This window comes from Numenius arquata, chromosome 12, assembly GCF_964106895.1.
Source record: "Numenius arquata chromosome 12, bNumArq3.hap1.1, whole genome shotgun sequence".
NCBI lineage: Eukaryota > Metazoa > Chordata > Aves > Charadriiformes > Scolopacidae > Numenius > Numenius arquata.
In genome coordinates this window covers 10,578,993-10,604,195 of record NC_133587.1, presented here as the reverse complement: position 1 = coordinate 10,604,195, position 25,203 = coordinate 10,578,993, and the positions used below count along the sequence as shown (strand labels likewise).

General features: G+C 54.3%; 1 protein-coding gene across 1 annotated transcript in view; it reads left to right on the top strand.

Moving 5' to 3' along the window:
- Nucleotides 1–1,845: 1,845 nt before the first annotated feature.
- JPH2 (junctophilin 2) overlaps nt 1,846–25,203 on the top strand; it is a 32,970-nt gene continuing 9,612 nt past the window's right edge. The window contains exons 1-2 of the mRNA XM_074157092.1: nt 1,846–2,224; nt 9,629–10,412. Coding sequence (XP_074013193.1) covers nt 1,846–2,224; nt 9,629–10,412 — 1,163 coding nt within the window. The remainder of the gene's footprint in view (nt 2,225–9,628; nt 10,413–25,203) is intronic.

Here is a 25,203-nt window from a genome sequence, read left to right as displayed (position 1 = left end):
TAACACTTTCCCTTCTGCTACTGTGGGGCATTTTAGGATGTTTTGGTCTACCCAGAAACCACAAAACAAAAACCTCTGGTTCTGCTTTGAGAAAATGTGAATTTCCAACCCTTAATCGTGCAGAGAGAACCTTGAAAGCGTGACTGAGTAGTCTAAGAGCTTAGCTTTTTAAAAAAATATATGTAACTTCAGCCAATTTAAAAATCTGACCTTTTTTTTTTAAAAAAAAAAAAAAAACCCAAAGCTTTAGAGGGCTAGTTCTGCCAAGCAGCGCTTGTCTGTCATGTCGGAGCCCCTGACTGAATAAAAGTGAAACCTTTTGTAATTAGCTTTATAGTGGGCAGTTGGTCCTTCTCACCTGTGCCTGCGGGTGTTTTGGAGTTTGTGCTGTATATACATACTTAGCTATTCTTGCAGGTATATATTGTTGGGTTTTTTTTCTATACCTCTTTCTTGTAGTGACACCGGTGGGGGGGTTGTCCAAGGTGTAAGGGTGTGCTACCTGAGTCTGGAACTCGCTGTTGCCTGTGGCAGCTTTGCCTCAGAGCTCAGCATGGGCTTTGGGAGCTCCTCTCGAAGGGCCGACACAACCCGCTGATGGCACCGTCTCGCCCCACAGCTCTTGCAGCTTCTCAGCAGCGTGTGGTCGGCGAGGGGAAGGTCATCTCTTCACGGTCCTGCTGTGACAGTGTCTTTAGGAGATGGGGCAGGGGCGGCTGGAAGATGGGGGGGCTTGGGTTAGCCTGTTACCCTGGTGTGTCATTCCTTGTCATGAAATGCAGATGGTGGAGAGGACACGGAGTCTTTCAAGCAAGGTGGCTGTCACTGCTCTGTATGTCTGCAGCTGCCCCAAGGGTAGGGTCTCACCTTTCTTTTCCAACCAGACCGAATTACGCTGTCAGCTGTTAAACAGAAGGAGATTTCGGTAAGCTGCTTGTTGTTTGGGAGAGGGAGGAATGACTATTTGTGGATCCTTTTCACTACCTTAAAGCAGCTCTGGAAATTCACGTTAAAAGTGACTTAGGAGCCAGGGTGAGATGTTCACTGTAACCTGGGGGAGGGCTGTGCTTTTACACCTTGCTATAATTCTGCCCCTTTCCCCCCCGGTGGGAGCAGCCCTGCCTCAAGATGTTCCCTGAAGAGTTCCCTGCCCCGGGCATCCCTCGGGGGTCTGGCGGAGCAGAGTGGGGCTCGGCTCCCTCCTCTCCCGGTGTGGTGCCGGTGCGCTCGGGCGGGCAGCGTGGAGGGAGCGACGCGGCCCCTTCCCAGGCTCTATTTTAAGCAGACATTTACTTTCCCAGCCTCTTCTCCGCCTGGATCCCTGCCCGGGGCGGGCGATGGGGGGGGTGGGGGGGATGTGCCTCTTCCCTCCTTCATAAAAGGGCCCCGAGGCGGAGGCCGGGCTCCGGGGGGTTATTTTTGGGAGCAGCTCCTGGGATCCGATGGCCTTGTTAGGGCAGCGCTGACCTTTCTCCCGGCGGGGGAGGAGAGCGGAGCGGGACGGGACGGGGCGGACGGCGGTGGACGGGGCGGGGGACCGCTGGGGACCCCCTTCCTCCGCCCGGGGCTGGGCTCGGCTCCCCGGCCGCGGGGCTCGGTTGCCCGGGGGCGGCCACATGCCCGCGGCGGGGACGCGGCGGCGGGGCAGGTAGCGGGGCGGCTCGGCTGCCCCTCTCTCCTCCTTCCAATTTCTCCTTCATCCCGTTCCCCGGCCCCTCGGCCGGGCGAGGCGAGGAGGGGGCGGCCGCTCCCGGTGCCCAGCCCGGCTCCTTCGGGGATGCTGCAGCCGCCCCGGAGCTCTGCCCCTGGGAAAGCTGCCCGGCTGAGGGGGCACCGGAGGGTACCATGAGCGGCGGCAGGTTTGATTTTGATGATGGAGGCGCCTACTGCGGGGGGTGGGAAGGGGGCAAAGCTCACGGGCATGGCATCTGCACCGGCCCCAAGGGGCAGGGCGAGTACTCGGGCTCCTGGAACTACGGCTTCGAAGTGGTGGGCATATACACGTGGCCCAGTGGCAACACCTACGAAGGCTACTGGTCCCAAGGCAAGAGGCATGGCCTAGGAATCGAGACCAAAGGACGGTGGGTTTACAGAGGCGAGTGGACCCATGGCTTTAAGGGACGGTACGGCGCGAGGCAGAGCATGAGCAGCGGAGCCAAGTATGAAGGCACCTGGAATAATGGCCTGCAGGATGGCTATGGCACTGAGACATACGCTGACGGAGGTAAGGGGGATGCTGGGAGGGTGATGAACAGCATTATACCCAGGCTGCAGTGGCAGAGGCTGCGTGTTGTCCCTGCTGAAGGGTTGACCTGCCTCCACCAGTGAGATCCAAACAGGCACAGTGGTCTGCAACGAGCCATTGGAGTGCTTCACTCAAGAGGCAGAGCTTGGGATGCAGCCGCTTCATAAGTGTCTGTGTTTTCCCCCTGATCCCCACCGCCGGGTGCAGCGTGTGCTGCTCGCCATCTGCAGACACAGGGGAGGAGCAGCCGGAGCATTGCCCCTGCCATCCCTCCCTCGGGAGCCGCTCTCGAGTGTCCGTATCAATAGTTAACACCAACCAACTTGATTTGTGTAGTCTGTGACTCCCGGTTGCCCGGGGGCTGGTTATTGCGGTCCATCACAGAACCAAACCAGAAACTCCTCACTGGTGTGCGGTGAGCCGGTCACTCGCTTGCAGGGCACCCAGTTGTGAATGTTTTCTCATCGGCACGTGGGGCCCACGGCATCGTAGGGCGCTATGCCTATGCATTAAACACTGCTTGCGTGCCTCTGCCGGGCTGCCTGGACATCTGCTTTGCCGAACCGTTTTGGTTGAGTTCATCTAAGCTGTTTTGAATACGTAGTCACATGCCTTTCCCTAAAATAAATCCCTTCAGTTACTTGGAAGTTCTCAACCCCTGCTAGTACACAAATGCACCGTGTAGTCAGATATTTGTTGTGCTCTGTAAATGCTCAGTCTAATTGTGTTCTTGCATTAGTGGCAATTTTGGGGTTAGAAACATTGCAAGAATCTTTGTGCAAGTAATTTTGTAGCTCTTCAGTACTGTAATGTTCCAGGCTGCCGTATTTAGGATAGCTAAATAGAGAGGGTGATTTGAAAGAAATACCCTTCAAAATATGGATCAGAATTGCATCTATATTTATCTAGGACAGGCAATGGGGTTAGTTTGTAGAGAAAAATAACAGTAATGGTATAAATCTTCAGAATGAAAAAACATTGGATTTACAGAGATTAGAAAAATGAATTAATTCAAGACTGGCTGTCAAGGTTAGGCCTTACATAGATATTTCTTGATGAGCTGCCTAGGTACGTGCTAACTTTAAGCCTGGGAATATAGTCTTGAAGTTGACTGATTTTGTTTGTGCCCTTTGAGGTTGTAGGTGTAGACATGAACTGATGCGTCCTTCCAGCTCCTTAAATTTTCTCCCCCCTCCTCCTGTGGCTGTGGAATGGTTAAACACTGGGCTGTGCAGGTTGCACGGCAGTAGTGAGAGTTCAGGCTAAGGCACCCGTGTGCACTCGTGCATTGCAGAACCTTCATGCGTGCTGTAAGACGTGTAGGTTACGTGTAAGGTGTGCTCTGATGAGCAACGAGCAGCGATCAGATAACTGTCAGCAATGGCTGCCGTAGGGACTTTCATTCTGGAGATGTCAAGGTCTCCTGTGAATTTCCATGGCTGCTTCCTCGCTGCTTCCTAAAATGCATCGTCTTCTAAGGGTGCAGGGCTACTGAAGTTCAAGTTGCGGAGGAGGATTTTGAGAGGCGAAATTTGATGTAGAAGTTTGAATTTGATTAGATCTTGGACTGAAAGGTTGGGACAGAAGAGGGAGTAAGATGAATCAAGATTTTCTCCTGTAAGAATATATAATATATTGCTTCTGTCAGCATAGTACTCCCCGGGGCGTTGTGCTGCACCCAAGAATGTGCTGTCTGTGTGATCCCTGGTGCTGCCCGAGGTTGGCAGTTTAGCCCTGATCTGTGAAGATGTCCCCTGCCAAAGCCACCCTGGGCAGCGCTGAGCTGAGCCCCCCGAGACCCAGCCAGACCCGGCTCATGGGGCTGGTGCCCAGCAGCCCTCCTTGTGTTGGGCCATCGCGTCCTGCCTGCTCCGAGCCATTCATTCAACACATGAGTTTCTCTGGTGGTATGGGGACGCTTGGAAAGCTGCATCTGAAGCCAAAGTGGGGATCACCAGCCAATGTCACATCTGTAGGACTTGCAGGACCCACTCCTGTTTTGTCTCCTCACCTGGACTCAGTAACCATCTCCAAGATCCAGGTATGACCAGGCTGCTAATTAGGCCTGTTAATATTTGAATTTGAGGTTGCCAAGATAAACATCTGGAAAGGCTTTGGAAATCTGCCATCCCTCAAGTAGGGGACGTGATTCCCAAGCCCCCTGGAAGCCAGCCACACAAGGAAGAGAGCTCTGGGAACGTGCAGCTCTTGCCAGGTTGTTAGAAGCTTTAGGTCATGGTTAGGCTGCCTGCAGGTTTCAGGGGGATGTAGCTGATTCTGATGTTTTAAAATAAACTTTAAATTAACTTTATATATATATATATGCACACATGCATAAAAACTTTAAAATACACTTACAAATGATAGACAACCCTGTAAGTATATTTTATCTTGTGGCTGGTTGAGGTTGGTGGTTAAATAAAGCCCAAATCTGCAGTGAAGCTTTTGGAAATCATGTATAGATTTTTGGTGTCTGATAAGAAGCGGACTCATGGTATGGTTTAGCCCAGGCACTATGTGGGTGGTTTGCTCTTTCTCTCAGCTACCAAGTGCCCGTTTTTGTGAAATCTCTGGGAGACTGACGGCTTAAATACCTTGGCTTCTGTAACATTGATTGAAATCAGCCAAGGGGTTCAGAACTGCTGGTGTGGCCAGGCAGAGACAATAATGCTATGATATATTTCCTGTGGTGTCCAAGCTGAATATACCCGTATGTCTGCTGCTGTCACCAGCAAAGAGCTCAGAGCCCTTTATGGGGGAAGGATGCGCTAAAGCAGACGGTGATTGGGGTTGTGGAAGGCACAGCATGAAGGAACTCATCATTTTGCAACCTAAGCTATGAGTAAGCACCTAGTTTTTTGGCTTCTACCTGTAAGCTTCGCCTCCACTGCAAGGAAGGCCTCGGGTTTTTTTGGATACTTTTGTGCTTTTGACTCCGAGTGCTTGACCCGGTCAAGTCTCACTGCAAAAAAAATAATGTCACTGCTAATGCAGAATCATACTGCATATCCAGGATCTGGCCCAAAGTAAGGCTTTGCTATGCAAATAACTGTTCAAATATCTATATGAGGGGAAAAACCCTCACTTGCAATAGAAGCAGCCTAAAACCAACTTGTTTTTGACACGGTGATTTGGTCTCTAGGGCGCTAAGAGAAAACGGTGTCATTAACTGCGTGCGGAAACAATTAGACCACTCAGTGATCACCAGACCACGAGAAAGGGGAAAAGAAACGCAGAAGCATGCTTTACTGGGAGAGATGAAATGGGGTGATGTGGAGCAGTGCCGGCTTCTCGGGCACCCAGGGCAGGGAAAGCCCAGTGGGAAGGGGCCTGGGCTGGGGAAGAAGGAGCAGCATCTGTGGGACTGTGGCCGGGGAAGCAGGAACGGGCTCTGGGCAAGCCGAGATGGTGCTGGCTTGTGTCTGCTGCCTCTGTAGCAAAGCCCCTGCGTGACTGAATTTGACTGATGAATTAACGCTGTTAATTTTTTTCCCCCTCTCTTTGGCTCTGTCCCCGCCCCCACCCCCTCCCCCTTTCTTTTCCAACAGAAACCACCAGATAATATTGTTGGCACCAAAAAGAAACGCTAGGTTTTCACTAGCTTGTCTCGCACGTGGTGCTGTGCATTGATTTAACATCCCTGGCGCCTTTTACACCGAGTTCTTCTGACACGTCTGTCATCACAGTATCTGGGTAACAGCAGAGGATTGTAGGGCAGTGATATGAGTTGTTTGCTTTATTTACCTGGTTGTTTGTATTATTTACATTCATCACTAATTATCACTTCCAGGCGGGCTGGGAAGGGGAGATGTGACGCTGCTGGCAGCGGGCTCTTGCTGCGGGGCTGGATGCGCACCAGGAGCCGAAGCTTTCGCCTTTGATGCAGCTGGGCACTGACCTGTCCTGCTGCTGGGCGAAATGGAGGGTGCTGCCACCCTGGCACTGTGTTTGGAGGTGAAGCCTCCAGGATTACCATTTTTATCAATCTCACAATTTAATTCTTCCCATCCTATGCAGATACCTAGGCAGGGCTAGCCCCCTGCTTTGGTCAGGGATGGGCAGAGGTGATGAACTGCATACTTGAGGGTCGCAGAGAAACCAGTGGTTTTTGTCATCATGACAAGAAAAAAATGCAGGCAATAAAAATTATAGGGGTTCTGTCCCCCACTAATCACACCTTGATGGGGTTAGGTGGCTCTGTCCCACCACCCTGGTGAATCAGGCAGGGCTGGGGAGGCAGGAAAGTGGAGCTCTGTCTCATTTTCCTCCTAAGTAGAGATAATTTTTTTTTTTCCACATCTACTGCCTTTGTAGTTATTTTTTCCAGAACCACAGACATGTGTGAGCGCATGGCTGTCCTGCCTGTCCCTTTTGGCCAGGCTGCTTTGATATTCAGGGGGCAGCAGTGGCTCAGGGACATGCAGCCCTGCTGAGCAGCGCAGGGGGCGGTTGCACAGCCCCTTTTCTCTCTTGCACTGGCCGCACTGGGACCTGCTGGTGAGACAGGGCTTGGCTCGGCTCAAACCTCGCGTGCCCCGACGCACGACCACCGGCACCTCCAGCCGCTCTCAGCAGCCTCTGGCTCCTCTCCAGGGGTAGTTTATGGCTCTGCCCTGGCACGGAGCCTCAGCCGGGCACTGAATGGCAGTGTGGCAGGGACATGGCAGTGCCTGCTCACCTACGCCACGGTCCTTGGGCAACATGGGGTGTGGGTGCCCTCTGTTAAGACAGATGTGGTTGGCAGGTTTGGTGACACCATGCGCCAGAGGGATGACGTTGCTTGTGCCTTACAGGCTGAAATCAAGCAGCCGAGACCAGCCTGAAGAGCTGGTGTGAAATCTCACCTTGAAGGTAGGCACCTGAGAAGCAGCACTCCAATATCTGCTCCCTGAAGACCCACTGTGCCACGTGGCTTTTCCCACCCAGGTGGCCCTGGTGCTGCCCATGGTGGGCAGAGGGGGCCAGGGACTTGCTGGAGGGCAATGGCTGCTCTGACCTGGCCCCCAAGGAGCAGCTGAGCCCCCCTAAACCTGTGAGATTTTTCCAGAGTTCCTCTCCCAAGGGGTTAACACGGTGGCACTATCAGCTGCACCCTGCTATGTGCAAGGTTGTCCCGTTGGAGGAGGAGGTCTCCAATGTCACCCCGATCGTGTGTCAGCCCTTCTCGCTGGCTGGGCAGGCGGGGATGGAGCACCAACTTCACTGGCTCTTAGTGGTGAGGGACGTGGGGGCACTACAGGGGTCTCCATAACTTCAGTTTGTGCTAGGAAGACTCATCACTATTTTTTGGGAGTGCAGCAGGGTGAGGAGCTCACCCAGATGCCTGGACATCTCCAACAATGGTCCTTGGCCCCCAGCTCATGCCCTAACCCATGCTGCCCCCCTTATTTTTCCTAATGGAGCTTCAGGCTCTGCCAAGAAGCTGGGCAATGTCCCCATGCCCTGGCAGACTGCTCCTCATGCCTGGCCACAGCCCACAGATGCTCTGCACTACCTGGACCCTAATTTTTTTTCAGTAAGGGAGGCCAACTGCTGCAGGGAGCCCCAAATCCCATGTGCTGTGGGGTGGGCAGGGGCTGGTGGGGGGCAGCTCACCCTGGGGCAGCAGCTGCTGCCCGCTCGGGCACTTCTTGTCTTTCCTGGCCCCCGGCACTGTAAGTTAACACCCCACAGGCGGGTCCAAAGAGGATTTCAATGAAACCTGAAGCTTGGGAGGAGAGATTATGCTGCAGAAGTGGCCTGGGAGACTGTAAAATATGCACTCCCACAATCACCAAAGAAGGAACTGGATTTGCTCCCTGGGGAGCAGGGTCATCCCTGGTCTCAGTGACAGTGTCTGAGGGGGTAGATGAATGCCTCAAAGACAGGTCACCCTCTTCTGTCTCAACCTGACCCTGCTGAGTCTGCCCGGGACCCTGGGAGTGCTTGTTCTCCCAAAGTTTGGTGTCTCATGGTAGGTGATTGTTTAATGAAAACTAGGTTTAGGACAGATGCCCATGAAAATGCCCCCAGCACAGCTGGCCCTTTGCCTGCATGAAGCACCACCCATGAGAGTAGAGGAGTGGGGTGGCCTTTCCCAGGGCGTTCGCGCTCCCCCAGAATCCTCTGCCTATGCCCCGGGATGGGGGTGCTGCCGGCAGCCTCTACTCCACAGGATGCTGGTTTGGGATGAGGTGGCCTCTTCCAGGTCCTGTGATGCCAGGAGCAGAGCTGAACGCTGCTTTCATTTTGGGTGGTTTGCTGGTTTCTGAGGCAATTGTATCTACAGGGAGGGGAGAGCCGGGCTGGGGAGATGGCTCATCCCATCCCATCCACTCCTCAGGGCTCAGCAGGGATGCGCTGACCCTCGCAGCTCTCCGTGCTGGCATGTAAGTGCAGGTGCTGTAGGCAAAGGCTGCCCAACCATCCATCCCACCCTTCCTAGGACCTCCTCTTGCAGGGGGCTTTGATCCTATTACTTTAAGTCTCTTGATGTCTTGGTGAGAAAAATCAGAGCAGTGGTCTCCAGTTCACTCTTTGGGAGCCTGCAAAGTTGCAGACCTTGAAGGAGCCTGGAGAGGAGCAATGTGCTTTTCCCAGTTCTTCAAGGTGTCACTGCCATGGTCCTGCTGGCTCTTAGCAGGGTCTTGTACCCAAGGTGCAGCCCTGCCGTGATAAGCACAGTCCTCTCTGCCTCCCCATCATGTGGCACCCTGTGCCCTCTTGAGCTGGGTCTGGAGGAGCATGGTAGGGTGGTGGGTTTTGGGGCAGAGTTGGAGGAACTCCACACAGAGCTGCTCTTCTCTCCTCCCTTTTTCACCCATGTCTTGCTTGATGCAGTGTGGTCTTGGGACCATGGAGAAGCTGTATGTCAGGGCCAAGCAGATGCAGCTGCAGGGACAGGGCAGCCTGTGCTATGACCAGGTGCCTGTCTCGGGGATCTAGAGCTGGTCCTGGCAGCCTGTGAGTGACAAACTGCAGAATGGGCTGAAAGGGATTGTCACTGTGCCAAGGAGAGCTGTGCCACCGCAGCTTGCATGTCGCTGAGGCTGCTGCCCTTGGCACAGCTCAAACTCCAACACTGGGGGGCTGCCTCCTGCTCCCTGCTCCAGATGCAAATCCAGACCCAGTCCGTTAAGTGGCTTTGGGTTTGCACCAGTGTCCCCTGGTGCCCCAGCCCCTTTCCAGTGAGCTATCACCTGCCAGAGGTGGCTCTTGGGCTTGTCCCCTCTGCCCTCCGCTCCCTGGGGGCAGATGCTTTTGCATGCGAGTGAGCAGTAACAGGGTTGGGGTTCCTCTCTTCGAGGGAAGGTGGGTATGGCTGCTCTAGGGCAGCGCTACCCCACAGCCCACCTTGCCCAGGGGCAAGCTGCCATTTCACCCCCTCCCTCTTCTCTCCCGCAGGCACGTACCAGGGCCAGTTCACCAACGGCATGCGGCACGGCTATGGGGTGCGGCAGAGCGTGCCCTACGGCATGGCCTCGGTGGTCCGCTCCCCGCTGCGCACCTCCCTCTCCTCCCTGCGGAGCGAGCACAGCAACGGCACCCTGCCCCAGCAGGACTCCCCCGCTGCCAACCCCGAGACCCTGCCCCTCTCACCCACTATCACTCGGGGGGGCTTCGCCCTCAGCCTCTACGCGGAGGCAGAGGCCGGCAAGCCCAAGAAGGGGGGGCTCTTCCGCAGGGGCTCCTTGCTGGGCAAGCTGAAGAAGTCCGAGTCCAAGTCGTCCCTGGCCAGCCAGAAGAGCCGCGTCAGCTTCCTCAAGAGCGAGAGCGGGATCAGCTCAGCCGCCAGTGATGCCACCTCCACCGTCAGCCTGGGCGAGGGCGCCGAGGGTGAGGAGTACCCCCCCTTCGAGTCTGACATCGACGCCACCACCACAGAGACCTACATGGGCGAGTGGAAGAATGACAAGCGTGCCGGCTTTGGGGTCAGCGAGCGCTCCAGTGGGCTGAAGTATGAGGGCGAGTGGCTGGACAACCTGCGGCACGGCTACGGCTGCACCACGCTGCCCGACGGCAAGAAGGAGGAGGGCAAGTACCGCCACAACGTCCTCGTCAAGGGCATGAAGAAGCGCGTGATACCCCTCAAGAGCGCCAAGATCCGGCAGAAGGTGGACAGGAGCGTGGAGGGGGCTCAGAGGGCTGCGGCCATAGCCCGGCAGAAGTCAGAGATCGCGGCATCCAGGTAGGCACTCAGGAGTCCAACGCACAGGACCCCATGGTACTGGTGGTCCCCATCCCACATGTCCCTCTGAAGCCGTTCTGCATGCCTCCTTGCCGTGCACCAGCAGTGGGGTCAAACATGGCTGCTCACAATTTCTATTTATTTCTTTGTAGTAAACGCTGGCAGAGCGGGGCTGAGGGCTCTCGTGGTAGCTTGGGGTTGTTCAGGACCTCTTCTCTTTCTTGCCTGCTCTCCTGTCCCCCTGCAGCCCTGATCCAGGGGGGAGCAGGGACTGGCTCTGGCCCTGATGCTCAGTAGGATGGGGTGCGTGAGCCAGTGGGATGGGGAGCACCCTGGTGCTGTGCCAGGCCTGGACCCGGTGGGTGTCCTGAACAGGACGGGATGAGAAATGGTGGGATTTGGCTATGGTAAATCCAACAAACTTGTGAGCAGCCAGCGGGACATGTCCCAGATGAATTGGGACATTGAGCAGAGTATGGCTTGCCCCTGGAGATCCCAGTGTGGCTCCATGGGGAGTTTATGGGATGCATTAGGGTTGTCAGTTTTAACAGCTCAGTGTAATGGGCTCTCTGGGACAGACGCTGCTGTGCGGGGATGCTGCAGACTCAGAGGCAGTGGGTTCCAAACTGAGGAAGGGGCTGCCTTGGGGAGCCCCATCTCCCCACCCCAGAACCCAGCTGCCCTTGGCCGGGTTTTGAGTGAGCGTTTCTGCCACGAGGGAGGTGGCAGCTGAAGCCAGGGTGGGTGGCTCAGTCCGATTGCTGAGCCCAATTCCATGGCACACAGCCACATCCTGCAGCCTGCAATGCTTTAGGAGGCTGGGAAAGGAGGAACTGGGGAGGGCTCAGCTGGGTTTGCCCCTTTTGGTCCTCCCAGTTCTGTCCTGGGCAGGTCCCAGAGTGGGTCCAGGAAGGGCAAGGGAAAACCTCCTTCTGCTTGTGTCCCTGCCTGCTCCTGAGCTGTCCCGGCAGCATGCTCCTCCTTCCACAGCATCCCTGCCAGCTTTGCAACTGGCCTGGCAGAGACCAGAGATCCTCAGGCAGGGGTGGAGCCTTCGTTCCTCTCCTCTTCCTTGGGGAAAATGTGGTTATGACAGACCTCGAGGTTTCACCTTGCCTCTCCATTGAACCCTTGCCCTGCATGAGGTTGGGGCAGCCTCAGCTGCTTGCCAGTGGCTGGGGCTCCAGGGCTGTCCTGCCTTGCTCCTTTTTAGTGTGATTTAATTATCAAAGTTACTTCATTACCAAGCAGAGATGGGAAATCATGGCAGCAGGGAGGGCACCTCTTTCCATACCCCATCCCTCCCCTCTGAGAAACTCCAGCTTTACTCTCCCAGCGGCCGTTTCTGCTCCAAAGTTTTGCGGGGAATGCAATTGTTTTTTAGCAAAACCCAGTTGCCTGGGAGACTGATGGAGAAAACCGGTGGGATTGCAAGAGAAATGCCGTGCAGGGCCAGCTGGGATAAAAATAACAGGCTGGGGTGGCATGGGGCCCGCTGGAGCCTCCTGGCAGGGCAGGCTCAGCCTGACACCGGCTTCGCCATGCCTGGGGAAAGCGTGTGGCCGCTGCGCTGGGCGGCCGTAAATAAGGAGACTGGAGCTGCAAAAGCTGCTCCCTGAGAGCTTGGCCGGTTTACACAAGCCTCTTTTTATTATACACTATTTACACGTTGGATCAAAAAGTGGCTCTGCAGTGTTTTCCATCAGGGGCTGGAATGCGCCCGCTGCCCTGACGGGGGACTGCATCCCTCCCCAGCGCGGCCGGGGAATCATTTCCTATTAAGGAAACCTCAGAGCTGGAGGAAATAAGACATTAAAGCCAGTTTCCTCCAGGGAGTCCTCCCCTCGCAGACCCCGGCGTGGTGCAGGGGGTTGAGGCAGGGGAGGAGAATGCTGTGGTGCCCTGGCCCCATCCCTGCGGTGCTGCCGGCGGCTGAGCTGGACCCGCTGCAAGGAGGAGAATTCAGGCTCCTCCGTCCTGTAAACTATAACTCACCGTTTCCATCAGCCATTTATTCCTGTCATACATTGCTCTGGGCGGAGCCACTCTCTACCTGCTGCCGCCTTAAAATCTGACTCACGCTCTTCTTCCTCCTCCTCTCAGCTCAGCTTTGGGCTCAAGGGTAAATATAGGGGTTTTTTTTGCCTTGAGAGGGTCCTTAAGTTAAATCCCAGCTCTGCCACTGACTTTCTCTTTGGCCTTGAACCTTGCCTCGGTTTCCACACCCAGGACAGAGAGTAATTCCAGACAGATTGTGAAAATCGATTCTTTTAGTTTATAAAAGGGCTGCACTATTGTTAGCATTGTCGTAACTGCAAGGTGGAGTTTTCTAGATGGAGCATTTATATTTCTCCTCGGATGGCAGTGTGTACCTTACCCAAAGAAATGTCTTTGAAGCTACACAAATCCTTTTTTGGGGGGAAGATGTGATATATCTGTATGTAAGATTATCGCTAGGAACTAATTAGCAGGACACAGCAGCCGGACTGTGCAGATGCCCGACCACTGCCGAATACCTGCGCTGTTGTATATGGATGTTTGAGTTTCATTTGCTTCTGGTGCTCGGGGCAGCCCCTCGCAGAGCCAAACCACTGTCACATCCAGCCTTCCGCTGCCTGGGGGGCAAAATGTCAGGAGAAGACCAGATTTCCCTCTTTTGCACCATAAAAGGCTATTTAGGGATAGAAATCCTGACAAAAACAAACCCAGACACTGGAAGCTGCCTCGAACAGTTGCACTGCAGGAATCCCAGGCACGTGCTGGAGCTCTGCGGGTGCGTGGGCAGGAGGCTGCCTGCGGCGTGGCGGTGCCGGTGGGTGCGGGCAGGAGGCTGCCGGCGGCGTGGCGGTGCGGGCAGGAGGCTGCCGGTGGTGTGGCGGTGCCGGTGGGTGCCCTTCCTGTTATCTGCCCTGCCAAGATGGGAGGGAGAGCGGTGACAGTTGGGGATGATGGTCAGCAAACCTTCCTTGTCCCGCACACTGCTCCGAGGGCATCTGAGGCACCGGGCTGCTTTGCAGCTCCTGCCCTGCCTGCCTGCTCGGTTTGGGTGTTCCAGCCAGCGCTGCGGGCAATGCCAGCTATGGCCTGCCCTGCTGCCTGTCCTGCCCATCACCGCTGCCCTGGCCTCCTCAGCTCCCTCTCGAATCCTCCCAGGTCAGGAATCCAGCTGCTTTCCCGATTGTGCAAGAGGCTGAGGACAGAGCTGGCATTGCCTTGCTGCCGGCTAGAGAACAGCGGGTTTTTTTCATTCTGTTTTTCCATTATTTTAGTGAAAATCATTTGGCGTGGGGTCACACTGTCCTGAACAGTCCATCCCAGCTCAGCCAGCTGTCCCCTTGCCCCAGGCAAAGCCCCATGGTGCTGCTCAGAGGTCAGGCAGAAACCCAGGGCACGTCTCTTAGCAGTGCTGGGGGTCAGCTGATAGGATGGAGCTAATGGAAGTTCAAGGTTGATGAATCCTCATCCAGACTGCTGTCACTCGGGAGAAAAGTCATCCTGAAGCACAGCCTCTGTGGCAGCCAGTGGAGATGGCTTTACTCCTGCTGGGGGTAACCACAGATGGACATGAGGGTTAACACGGACTGTATGACATTCACTAGCCATGTCCCCTACTGCTGGTAGCCTGGGACTTGCCTTGCTGTGATCCCAAGGGATTCCCATCAGAGCTAGAACGTGACTGTTGCCACATGAAGGCACCCACCACATCCCTCCAGCCTTCCCCTTTCTCACCCTCTGGCCCCTCTGGGGGGTCCTTCAAAAAATATTGGGGTGGGTAGCAAACGTCCTGGGATCGCAGCCAGGATGTCATCTCCCTGGTGTTTAAGTAGAGAAGCGAGCTGTCCCTACTGTAGGTCTGTCCCCTGCCAGCCCTGGCCAAGCCACGAGCGAGTGAGTTAAAAGCCATCCCAAGGTGTGTAATGGCTGCTTTGGAATTTTCTGGGCGTGTGGGTTGGTTCTCTGCACCCCTGGGTGCTCGGGGAGCAGCAGCACCCAGAGGTGCTGCCTGTGCATATGAGCTTGCCTGTCATGTAAGTAGAGTGATCCTACTGAACACAGGGAGGAGGAGCATGGAAGTGGTCAGCTTTCATCTCTTCAGAATAGATCAAAATAAAATAAAAAGCAAGAGGAAGGGCAGGACTGGCTGCAGGGGGAACTGATTGTTTTGAAAGCTGTGTACTCAGTAGCTGGGCAGCTTGTACAGGGGATTTCCTTCTCACTGGTGTTTTCGGGGGACAAAATGAGTGTAAATACTGTAAATCCCATCTCTGTCCCAGTGCAACGGTGTCTGCAGTGGAGTGTCTCTGCACGTGGTTGTGCTTCCCAGTGACTTGGACAAAAATCAATGGAGGGACTTGGCCACACATCCTGCAAGGCACGGGTCTGGCCATGCTCGGAGATTGTTTGACCTCAGACATATCTGCCAGATGTTCTGGGATCAATAGGAACCCAAGGCACATGGGGCAATAATGGCTACTGTGCTTCACCCTTTTATCGCTGGCCTTGAAGCCTCTGAGCAGCTGGGTGTTTTATGCCTGGAGAGTACAACTAAAAAGGAATACATTTTGGATTTAATTTTATTTTTAATGTTATAGCTGTAGGGGTCCTGCAATACTGCTGCTTGGATAGATATCTGTAAGAGTTTCTAAACTGCATTCTGAAATGTTAGGCATTAATACCTGTTAAAGTAGCGTTTATCATCACGGTGAGCCCGGGCTGTGCTAAAGCCCCACAGAGCTGCGGTGAGTGCTTGAAGTCACAAATCACATCGGTGCGGCTTCCCCGGCAGCGACACGTGGGCATCGTTCACAGTGTGCGCTGTTGCCTGGTTTTGCAGCCTAAGTTGTTCTTCTGTCCGTACCCGTGTCTTGGGGGGCACGTCTTAGCTCTGCCTTCAAATAACAAGAGTGCGTGACGGCTCCCGTATCGCTTTCCGAGCCTCCCCTGCTCGGCCGCCTTCCCGGCAGCGCTGTCTCCTTGCACTCAGCGTTTCCAGCTTGCCTGGCCGGGCGGCAGCCAGCATCTCCTTGGGGAACGCGGGTGTGTGGTGCAAATGACGTCCCGAAATCGCTGGAGTCAGCAGAGCCTCCTGACTAAATAAGGGCAGGCAGAGCAGGGCTTTATCACCGCTGCCCGAGCGCGACAGCTGAGCTCCGAGGCTGCCCACGCCGATGGAGCTCGGCCGCACGCTGACACTGATAACGCGCTTTATTTGGCACGGCGCTGCCCCGGAGAGCTGCCCTGCCCTCCCTCCTCTCGGGGGTTTATGCTGCTGGAGGGGAAGGTGGGCAACCAAAGGAATGTCTTCCTCTTTGGTGAGGCACAGCACATGTCCAGGGCAGAGCTGGGCTGGCCCGATGGCCACGGTGGACTCCCCGGGGCTGGTGGTGCAGCTCAGCTTCCCTGAAGCCAGAGAGTTTGGACCTGGGATTTTCAGGTCTGTCAAATCATACTCAGGGTTGGCTCTGAAAGAGCTTTAGGATTTTTTTTCTTTTTTACATATCCTTTGCTTTCTGCTCTCCTCAGGCTTTTAGCCAAAAGCACAGGCGTTAGACACATCAGGAGACCAGAGCATTCCCAGACCCTTAGGTCTGAGGCCGGAGGACAGGATGCTCGTGGCCACCCCATGAGAGCAGGCAGCAGCGGTGGGTGGTTCAAGTCCCCCAGGCAGGCTCCCCTCTTGGGAGAGCAGCAGATTCTCCTTTGCTGTCCCAGCTTCACAATCTCTTTGCTGCAGGTCTGTACACACCGTGTGATGGATGGGTGTGTAACGAGGAGGCAGCAATGGGTGGAAGATGGGCAGAGCTTGTCCTGGCCCTGGATGGGATATTGGCTGTGATTTGCCTCTGAGCGGGAGCTGCCAGGGAGAAAAATGGGAGTTGGGAGCAGCGTTTCTGTAGCTGTACGATCAGGCACTGAAGATGTTGCAGCCTGACCTCTCAGGAGGCTTAAAAGATAGGTGGGTGCAGATGAAAGAGGGGACAGGACTGTCCTGGCTTCATTAAAATCCCCCCCCAGACTCCCCATGGAGTGCAGGGGGAGGCTCATGCCGAGCAAGGTGCAGCCACACCTGGAGGTGATCAAGCAGGGGGAACTGAGGACAGGTCCTTGATGGCCGGGTATTCTGGCTGCCCTGCATCCCCCATACTGGGAATGAGCATCTCCCTGCTTCCGCAGGCGGGGCTCGGAGAGAGCCAGCACCCACGTGGGTGGGAGGAATGAGGGCAGCCCTGTGGATCCTGCCACAGCTGGATACCAGGACACGGGTGCCAGGACACAGCGGTGAGGGGATGCTCCTTGGTCCTGCTCTCCCAGCAAAGATGTTTCTCACAGAGCTTGGTGTGTTTATAAGATGGATAATCTTGTTTAATTCACTCTTGGTTAATAGAAACCCAGTCACTGGCATCTGTTTCCACACCAGACGAATCCCGGGGCTGGGACTCTCTGTGCAGCACTAGTGCCAGCAGCGCTTGCTCCTTCCCGTGACACCAGTCCAATAAAGACCTTTTACCCTTGCAGCTCCTGAGCAGGCGTGATCTCCTCCATGTGGCTTATCAGCACAAATTGAGGTCAGTGTCCAGAATAACCATCTGTGGGGACTGCGAAGGGAAACCCGCCACCATGGCCAGGACCACTTCAGCTTGGGTTTCCCTCAAAGCTCTTGGAGCCAGAAAGCCCCCAGCTGCCTTGTGCCATGGCATTGTGTTGTCACCACGCATGGTTTGGTTTGGAGGAATACTTCCACCCGAGCCTCCCCACACCCTGGATCAGGAACTTGGGGACTTTGTGTTACTTGTGTCTTGGAGATGGGGACACCAGCTCCTGTCCCAGAGCCAGGGCTTGGTCTTTACAGCCTTGTGACTGGGACTGAGCAGGGCTGGTTTGGGCTTGGTTGGACTGGATGTTTGTGGTTTTGCGGCCCCACAGCAGCGATCTCCAGCTCTGTAGAAGTATTGCCTGTTTCAAACCTCCTTCCACCCCAAAAGGCCCTTGGGCTCACCTCTCCTTCTAGCTCACCCTTGCTGTCCGGGCAGGGAGCAGGCTGTGGGGTTTGGGTGAGCCCCTCTCCGTTCCTGGCCTCGTGCAGCCGTGGGGACAGCGAGCCCGGATCAGACACCTGCCCCAGCTGCGGGACCCTCACGATGTGTCCCCCCATGTGTGGGGCTCTGCGGGCTGGAGGGGTTGTGTGCCATGGAACGAGTGATGGTGTGATGCCATCACCCCTTTCCCGGAACAGCCTCATCCCCAGCCCGCGCTGGCTGCGGCTCCAGCACTGACACATTTTTGGCCCCCCGTGCTGGTTACGCTGAGACGCGTTTTTGACTCCAGAGGAGGGTGCGCACGGCTTTATCTGTTTTCCACCCGCCTTGCATGATTTTCCTTAGGCACTTTCATGCCCTATTAGGGTAAGAAGGGAGCGTGCACTTTCAGGAGCTCCAAGGAGAAAACATCTCTTGGGCAGCTGACTGCTTTCTCCAGGGCTTCCCAGGTCTTCGGGGTTGAAGCCAGCGGGGCTGTGGTTTGCAGGGATCCCCTTGAGAGGAGGAGAGTTGGGACGGCAGGACGTCAGTCCCAGAGATGGGTACGACTCAGATAGCTGGCCAGGCAGGGAAAGTGGAATTAGTGGGCTATTCAGTCTGACCTTGAGGGAAGTCCTTATTCAACAGCGTACAAACACAGAAAGAGAAAAATGAAGTGTGACTTTAATCTGCAAAACAACTGTGGAAAATAGTGGCTTCTCGTTCAATTGATCTGCTGCCGCATGGAGCAGGAAGGCTTTGACTCCCATCCAAATGCCTGAAATCAGCCGGCAGGGAGCTGGGCTTTAAAATCATCTGATTCCATCAGGCTTTGCTCAGAAGTTATCGTCATTTCAGTGGAATGTGAAATAGGCTTATCTTGAAAACTCAAAAATATTTAAGTAAAAAGTCCAATTTAAATATAAAGCCTGAGATACAGAAACCCTCGCTTCTTGCATTTTTTTCAGCTTACCCTGGTGCCGAGCCAGAGCCTGTTGGCTTTGTGAGTCCAAGGCTTTGTTGTTTTGCTCCTATGAGGCCGGCTGAGCCTTCAGCGAGCGCTGGGAGGGACCTGGTGTCCCATCCACCCGGGTGCCCTCAGCAGCCTTGGTTGCAGGCAGGGGACACGGGTGCTGCACCCGGCAGCAGGCTGGCAGCTCCCTGCTCCCTCCCTTCTTTATCCTGCACCTCAGAATGTCAACTCAAGAGACCTAGAGGGCTGGGAGAAAAAGGCTTCTGCCTTAATTTTTGATGAATAATTGGGCCTCTGACCAAATGCAATATTTTAAGAAATCTGCCTGCTTTCATTTCCTTAAAAAAACCATAAATCCTGCTTCTCTTTTTTGACTAGGGGAAAAAAATGTCACGAAACAGACACTGCAGTTCCTCACTCTTTCAGTTTGGATTGCTGAAATCTGAAAAACATTCAAGTCAGGGTTGCTAAAATTTTTAGTTGAAAAAAACAACAATCTTAGAGAGAAAACACGTACTTTCTGACCAATTTTAATGCTGGTGGGGCTGGCAATTGAGTAAAATGCACCGGATTGTGAACGCTGTCCATTTGGCAGAGCTTGGTGCTGGAGCTCCTGGGTCAGGCTTGGCTCCCTCAAAACAAATGGCTGCTGGAGCCCTGGGGTTTTCTTGGAAGTGGGAATTCATTCCCCTAGGGAGGCCAGGGAGCAGCCCCTGCCACTCAGTGCAGGTACAGGCAGGGAGGCAGGAGCACAAGGGGGGCAAAAGGCTGGAAGACCCTGATTGCGTGTGTGCTCTAAAGAAATTTTGATGCACTTATCAGTGGGATAACCCGGCTGCTTTGATCTTGCAGCAGTAGCTAATTAAATAAAGATCCCCAGAGTATTAGCTGAGCCCCTTTGGTCATGGTGTGGTGGAAGCAGGAATAAATTGGTGGCATTTGTGCACAGTCCCAAGGTGGTGCTGCTCTGGGGGTCTCAGTCCTCCGGGCTCTGCTTGATCCATGCCCAGGACACCATGGAGCAGAGGGGACCTGAAAACCAGGGGAGGAGGAGGGACTCCAGTGGCCAGCAGCAAATCCCTCCTTTTTTTCCCCAAAGATATCTCAGTGGATGCTCTCATGAACTGCTCCCAGACTGGCTGTGCTGGCAGGACGGGCTCTGGCAGGATGAGGAGCTGCCTGTCCTACCCACCTGGGGCCAGAGCAGTGGCCACAGGGCCATGCTGCTGGACTGGTGGCCAGCAGCCCTTTGAGCCGGCAGGCTCTGGCTTGCACTGCTCCATTTAGAGCCGGCTCTGGGCAGCTGCCGGCTGGCATCCGAGGGCTGCGGGGGAAACGGAGAGCAGCTGTGGTCTGTGCCAGCCCCAACGGCTCATCGCAGCCCACAGGCTTCCGTGCAGGCTGGCATGGCCACGCCATGCCAGCTAGCTGCCCACCCAGTCCTGCTCAGCTCGCAGGGCAATCAGGGCAGCGGAGATTAATTGAGCAAATCTCCCGTACGCAGGGCCGGGGCACGTAGGTTGTCGTCTCATTGAAGACAGCTGCAGATCTGTCTGCTGTAAGATTAATATCACTTTAACTGTTCTGAGGGGAAGTATCCCTTGGTAAAAGATGCAAGTGGCTCTGAGCTATTTAGAGCTGTGGATAACATTTCGGTATTTTAAAAATTCACCAAGTAATCATAAAGGCTAATGCTTGCTGAGCTCGTTAGGTGGCAGGGAGCTCTGCCAGGCCTGTGCTCCTGAGGCACTGCACAGAAAAAGATGCTTTTCTCCTGGCTGAATGGCCTGCTCCTTCCCTTTCTGTGGAAGGAAGGAGGAAAGGTCTGATTTATCCAGCTAAGTAGCCTGGGCTTGTACAGAGTGCCACCACTTCTGTCTAAGTGCTGGTACCATGAGTGAAAAGCCTGGGGCATCTCATCGGCTGTCTGCAAGGCAAGGGAGGCTGGAGGGCAGAGCTGCCCTGCAAGGTCAGGATGGCTTCTCCTTTTGGATTTCTTTTACAGTGGCATGGAGGTGTTTCCTTTAGGAGGCAGTTCGTGTTGATTTATGCTTATTTCATGATGTAGATCACACCTTGCAAGTGCAGAGTCCATAATATAAACCAGCAAAGACTCAGTCAGCCCCAGGGATGTCAGAGTCTGAACTGAGTGGGTGCATGCACACGAGTGATGGAGCAAAAAGAGCAAAAGGAGGGTGAGAGGTACAGCTGGCTCTCAGGGCAGGACCGTGGGGTGGGACACAGATGGGTTTGACTGTAGGCAGGGAAAGTGGCATAAGAGATGGACTGAAAAGGGATATTCAGTCCCATGGGCTGGATACAGGCAAATGAGGATGGCAGAGCTTCGCTGATATCTGCATGGACATGGAGGCAGAGGGAAAGGCATGAAGGAGTTAGATTAAAACTGAGCGGGAAGAAAGGGATGCTCCAGCTGTAGACGTGATAGAAGTCCACAATAGCATGGAAAACGGAGAAGCCAGAAAGAGTCTGTCCTGGTCAGGTCATAGAATCATAGAATGGTTTGGGTTGGAAGGGACCTTTAAAGGTCATCTAGTCCAACCCCCAACACAGATCTGTGCTGGTCAGGTCTGTGTGTCCTTGTCCTTCGTGATGTGAATGCAGAAGGGACTTGTGTTGCCATCAGCAAAAGCACTTCTGCAGCTTTCCCTGTATGCCTTCTGAGTGCTGCAAACATTCCTGCCGAGACGAACCATTATCTTAAGTTACTCCAGAAGGACAAAATGATTCCTGCTGGATGCTGGAGCAGGAATTTGTCTGGGGGTGGAAAAGCCAGTTTCCAGGAGAGCGGAGTTTAGCAGAAGTCTCCCTTTGTAGAGCTAACTGATGAATTACATTTGCTTAACGGCCTTTTTGGCAGCTCGTGATATCAAGGATGGCAAGAAAAGGGTATTCAGTTGGTCCTCTCTCAGGGTTTGCTGAATCAATGGGAGGAGGGAGACCCTGGAAAAGGACAGATGGTACTGAATGGGTCTGCCTTTCCCTTAACAGCAAACGTGCAATAGCTTGGGCAGGGAGCTGAGCTCTTCCCCTATTTCGAGCCGCAAGGTCATGGCTGCACCTGCAGGCGCCCCAGCCCTGTCTGGTATTTGCAGTATTCTCTGCTAATTCCAATCTCATTTACAGTCTAATCCAATGTGGATGTGCAAAACCACATAAACTGTCCAAGGAGACGGGCGTGCTGGCTTGGCTTTGGGTCTCACCTGTTAGCATGGTGCTCAGCTGCAGCTCGTGTGTCCACAGGGGATTTTAGTGGCTGTCGGAGGAATGATTCGAGCAGTGTTTCTGGGAGACGGCCAGGAAGGACAGGAGCGGTGCTCTGTCCTGCACTAGTACAAAAACAATTAGAGCATTAGAGCCCTGCCAGAGGAACAAATAACACAGCAGATGCATTTAACCCTCCCTCTCCCACCCATCCAGTGGGGTGTGAAGTGGCCCTGGAGCAGCCGCTGTGTCCCAGCCGGTGCTGTGGGGAGGCAGCGGCCGTGGGGCTGGGATGGGGGCTGCAGGCATTGCCCACATATCTCCCTTTGGCTCGGTGTGGGGCTGCTGCTCCTCCTTGCAAAGAATTCACCAGAGCTATTTTTAACAGCACTGCCTTGGGAGATGGCTCAGGCTGAAGCCGGGAAGCGCTCATCCCAGGCGGTACTGCCTCATGTGGGACGGGGAGTGCCGGACTTGGGTTGTAAAGGCCCCTCTTTGTGTTTCTTGCCCCTGGTTGGAAGCATTTAATGTTCACGGTTTGTTTTCCAGCACTGCCTTTAAAAGGGTCTTTGAATTCTGTTGCTGGGTGCTGTAAAATCTTCAGCCTCTGTTTCAGTTTCACCACAACCTCCTCCATCTCCAGGCTTTTTCCTCTGCTGGTTTTTGCACGATGCGCTGGGAGCAGACAGCACACCCAGGAGTAAATAAAAAAGTGTGGCCCTGATTCAAGTGCTGCCTGAAATTATCGAATTTATATGCACATAGTAAAAGATCATAATTTTCCTCTTTGCAAAAGCTGATTCTGCTTTTGGAGCAGATCTTAACCTTGGAAGAAATTTTTCCTCTTATATGTTTCATGTCTAAAGTTTGAAGATCACCTTCCTGCCTTGCTCAAACCTGCCTGAGCTTTTTTTTTTTTTTTAACTACTGCCCCTGTGGGCTGGGAGAGGGTTTTGTGCTGCGGGTTGTGTGCGCTGGGCTCTCCCAGGGCGGCTGGTATTTGTCTCCCGCTTTGCAGCCAGGGCCAAGTTTTGTTCTGTGTTGAGCTCCCAGGCACCGCCAGCCATGCAGATAAATAATAGATTCAGAAATACTCTAGGCAAGTTAGATATTATTGTTATGGCTGGGCCCTTTCCTCCAGGCTGGGCTTTGTCACCATGTTACTAAACCCTCAGCGCAGCTCTTTGGAGGGCTGCGAGCAGCAATGTCTTCCCTCCGTGCCTCAGGGATGCGCAGCACAGCCAGGGAGGACAGGGACGGTGGGATCAGTGCAGGGTGTCAGCCTCCCTGCCGGGGCCAGGCTGCTGGCCTGGGCAGAGCATCGTTCTGCCTTGTGCCGTGGTGTCCCTGGGACACCAGCAGGACCAGCATGTGGTGTGCGGAAGCTGCCAGATTTGATGCTGCAGCTGCATTGATCTCAGTCCCCCCAAATCAGGTGCTTCTGGATGACTTTGCGAGCAGGGGGACAGGAGCAGAGGTCGGGTGTATCCCACAGAGCGAGGGAGCTGGGCAAAGCTGCCGTGAGGCTCGCATCCCCAGGGCAGCAGGGGATCCCGAAGTCATGCTGTTCAGCTTCCTGTCACAGCTCCGTGTGTGGAGCTTGGGAGCTGCCCCATGGTCTCCCTGGCCTCATGCCCTTCTGTGCCCAGGACAGCTCGTTGTAGAGCCCCAGTAGCCTTGGGGCTGCGGTGGCTCGCAGCGATGGCTCAGCCTGGCCAGCTCCTCAGCACCCACAGCATCCTCACTGCAACCTCTGCAACCCAGGTTGGGGTCTTCCCACCATCGCTACCTCTTTGCCCCTGAGAATTGCAGTACTCAAGCCCCACACAGCCGCCAGGGAGCATCCAGCAGCTTCATCAGAAGATGAGCGTAACTGGGAGCTGACTGTCACCTCTGACACCCCCAGGCTGTTCCCTTGCATTGTCCCCACTTGCTGGAGGAGAGCTGAGCATGTGGGAGCCGCCTGCACCCATTTGCTAACATATTGGCATGAGCCTGGCCATGTCCCTACTAGCAGGGGGAGCAGACTCCACATCCAGTTCACTTCCAGACTACTTTTTTGGAAGTCACTTTCAGGAAAGCATCCACCTGCTTGCCAGGAGCTGCCTGCTGCTCCACCAGCAGGGCCAGCTGTGGGTCGTCTGTCTGGGAAGTGGCCGGGATAGGCTCTGCCTGCCCAGTGAGTGGCTGAAAGGGAGAATTTTATCTTTGTATGGTGAATCCCATCCTCCGAGAGCAGAAGGACACAGCCAGGGGTCGGAGCACGTCCTGTGAAGAGCTGGACGCTGATTTTGCAAGCTTCTTCTCTGGGCCGGCGCCGGGCAGGCTGTGTGCCCCACGCACAGCCAGCTCTGATCCCCCAGGCATGGAGAGCACAGAAACATCCCCTTGGCCCCTGCCAGATTATAGTGGAATTAATCACACTGATTATATGCTACCAAAAAAGGAGGTGCTTTCTCTGTTCAGAGCTGCCTCAGACCTCCTACTTGCGAGCAGCAGCTTAAAATTGCTGTTTTCTACCTCATCATGTCTTCTCTCTGGGTTTTTCAGGAGCTGTAATAGTTTTGGATAAAAAGGCCAAGAATGACAGCAATCCCAGGCAGCTCAGGCTGCAGAGAAAGGGAGATAACATGTGAATGTGGGCAGGGAGGTGAATCATGGCCCCGGCGGAGCAGGATGTCATCCCAGGGAGAGACAGGCTGAGCCACAGCAGCTCTGCACCCTTTTCCCTATCGCAGGGACCTGAACCGTGTTTTCAGCTCCCTGTCAAGTCACACTGTTGCCTGTATCAGTTGGGATTAATGCCCTGCGTTTAGTTCTTTCCCCGCAGCTACCCAAAATGGTTTGTGTGTGTGTGTATGTACATGTATACATATATCTTCTACCTTCTAAGGGTCTCAGAACAGCATTTTGATCACATTTTCATTGCACTTATTGGGTACTCAGACTAGAGCTGGTCTTGTCTGTGTAATGCATCTCAGTCTAATGGGAAAGAATTGATCCTGATTTCATGACTGACAGTCCAAAAATTCCTCTGGAGTATTTTCACTGCAGGAGTGAGAACTGCATTTTTCCTCTTTTTTTTTTTTGTCCTAAAACATGACCCAGATACCAACCTGAGTCTGAAAAGGGCTCCTCAGACACCACAAGACCACATTAAAGGTTGTAATTCATAGCGAATTGATGTTTGAGGGCTGCAAATGCCTTATCTAACTGTCCACACAAAAGTATGTGGTTTTGAATGTGCAGCCAGTGTGTGCTCCATTATGTGCAGCAAGGGAGATATGGGGAGCTTGGCAAACTTGATACTGAGAGCATGGGGAAAGCAGCTCTCCGTAAGCCCCGTGTGGAACAAAGCAGCTGAATACATGGTGCTTCACCCTCCCTTATTTTTGAGGTGTGATTTTGCTGTTTGAAGTCAGCTCCTTCCCGGACGGCGGGCAGCTGGGCTGTAAAGCCAGTCCTGCTTTTAGTGTAAAGATCACAGGGCACCGAGCACGAGGCATGTGGGGAATACGACAGCTGGCCAGCGAAATATCTCTGATAGCCCTACAGCCCTAAGGATCGAGGAGGAGTTGTG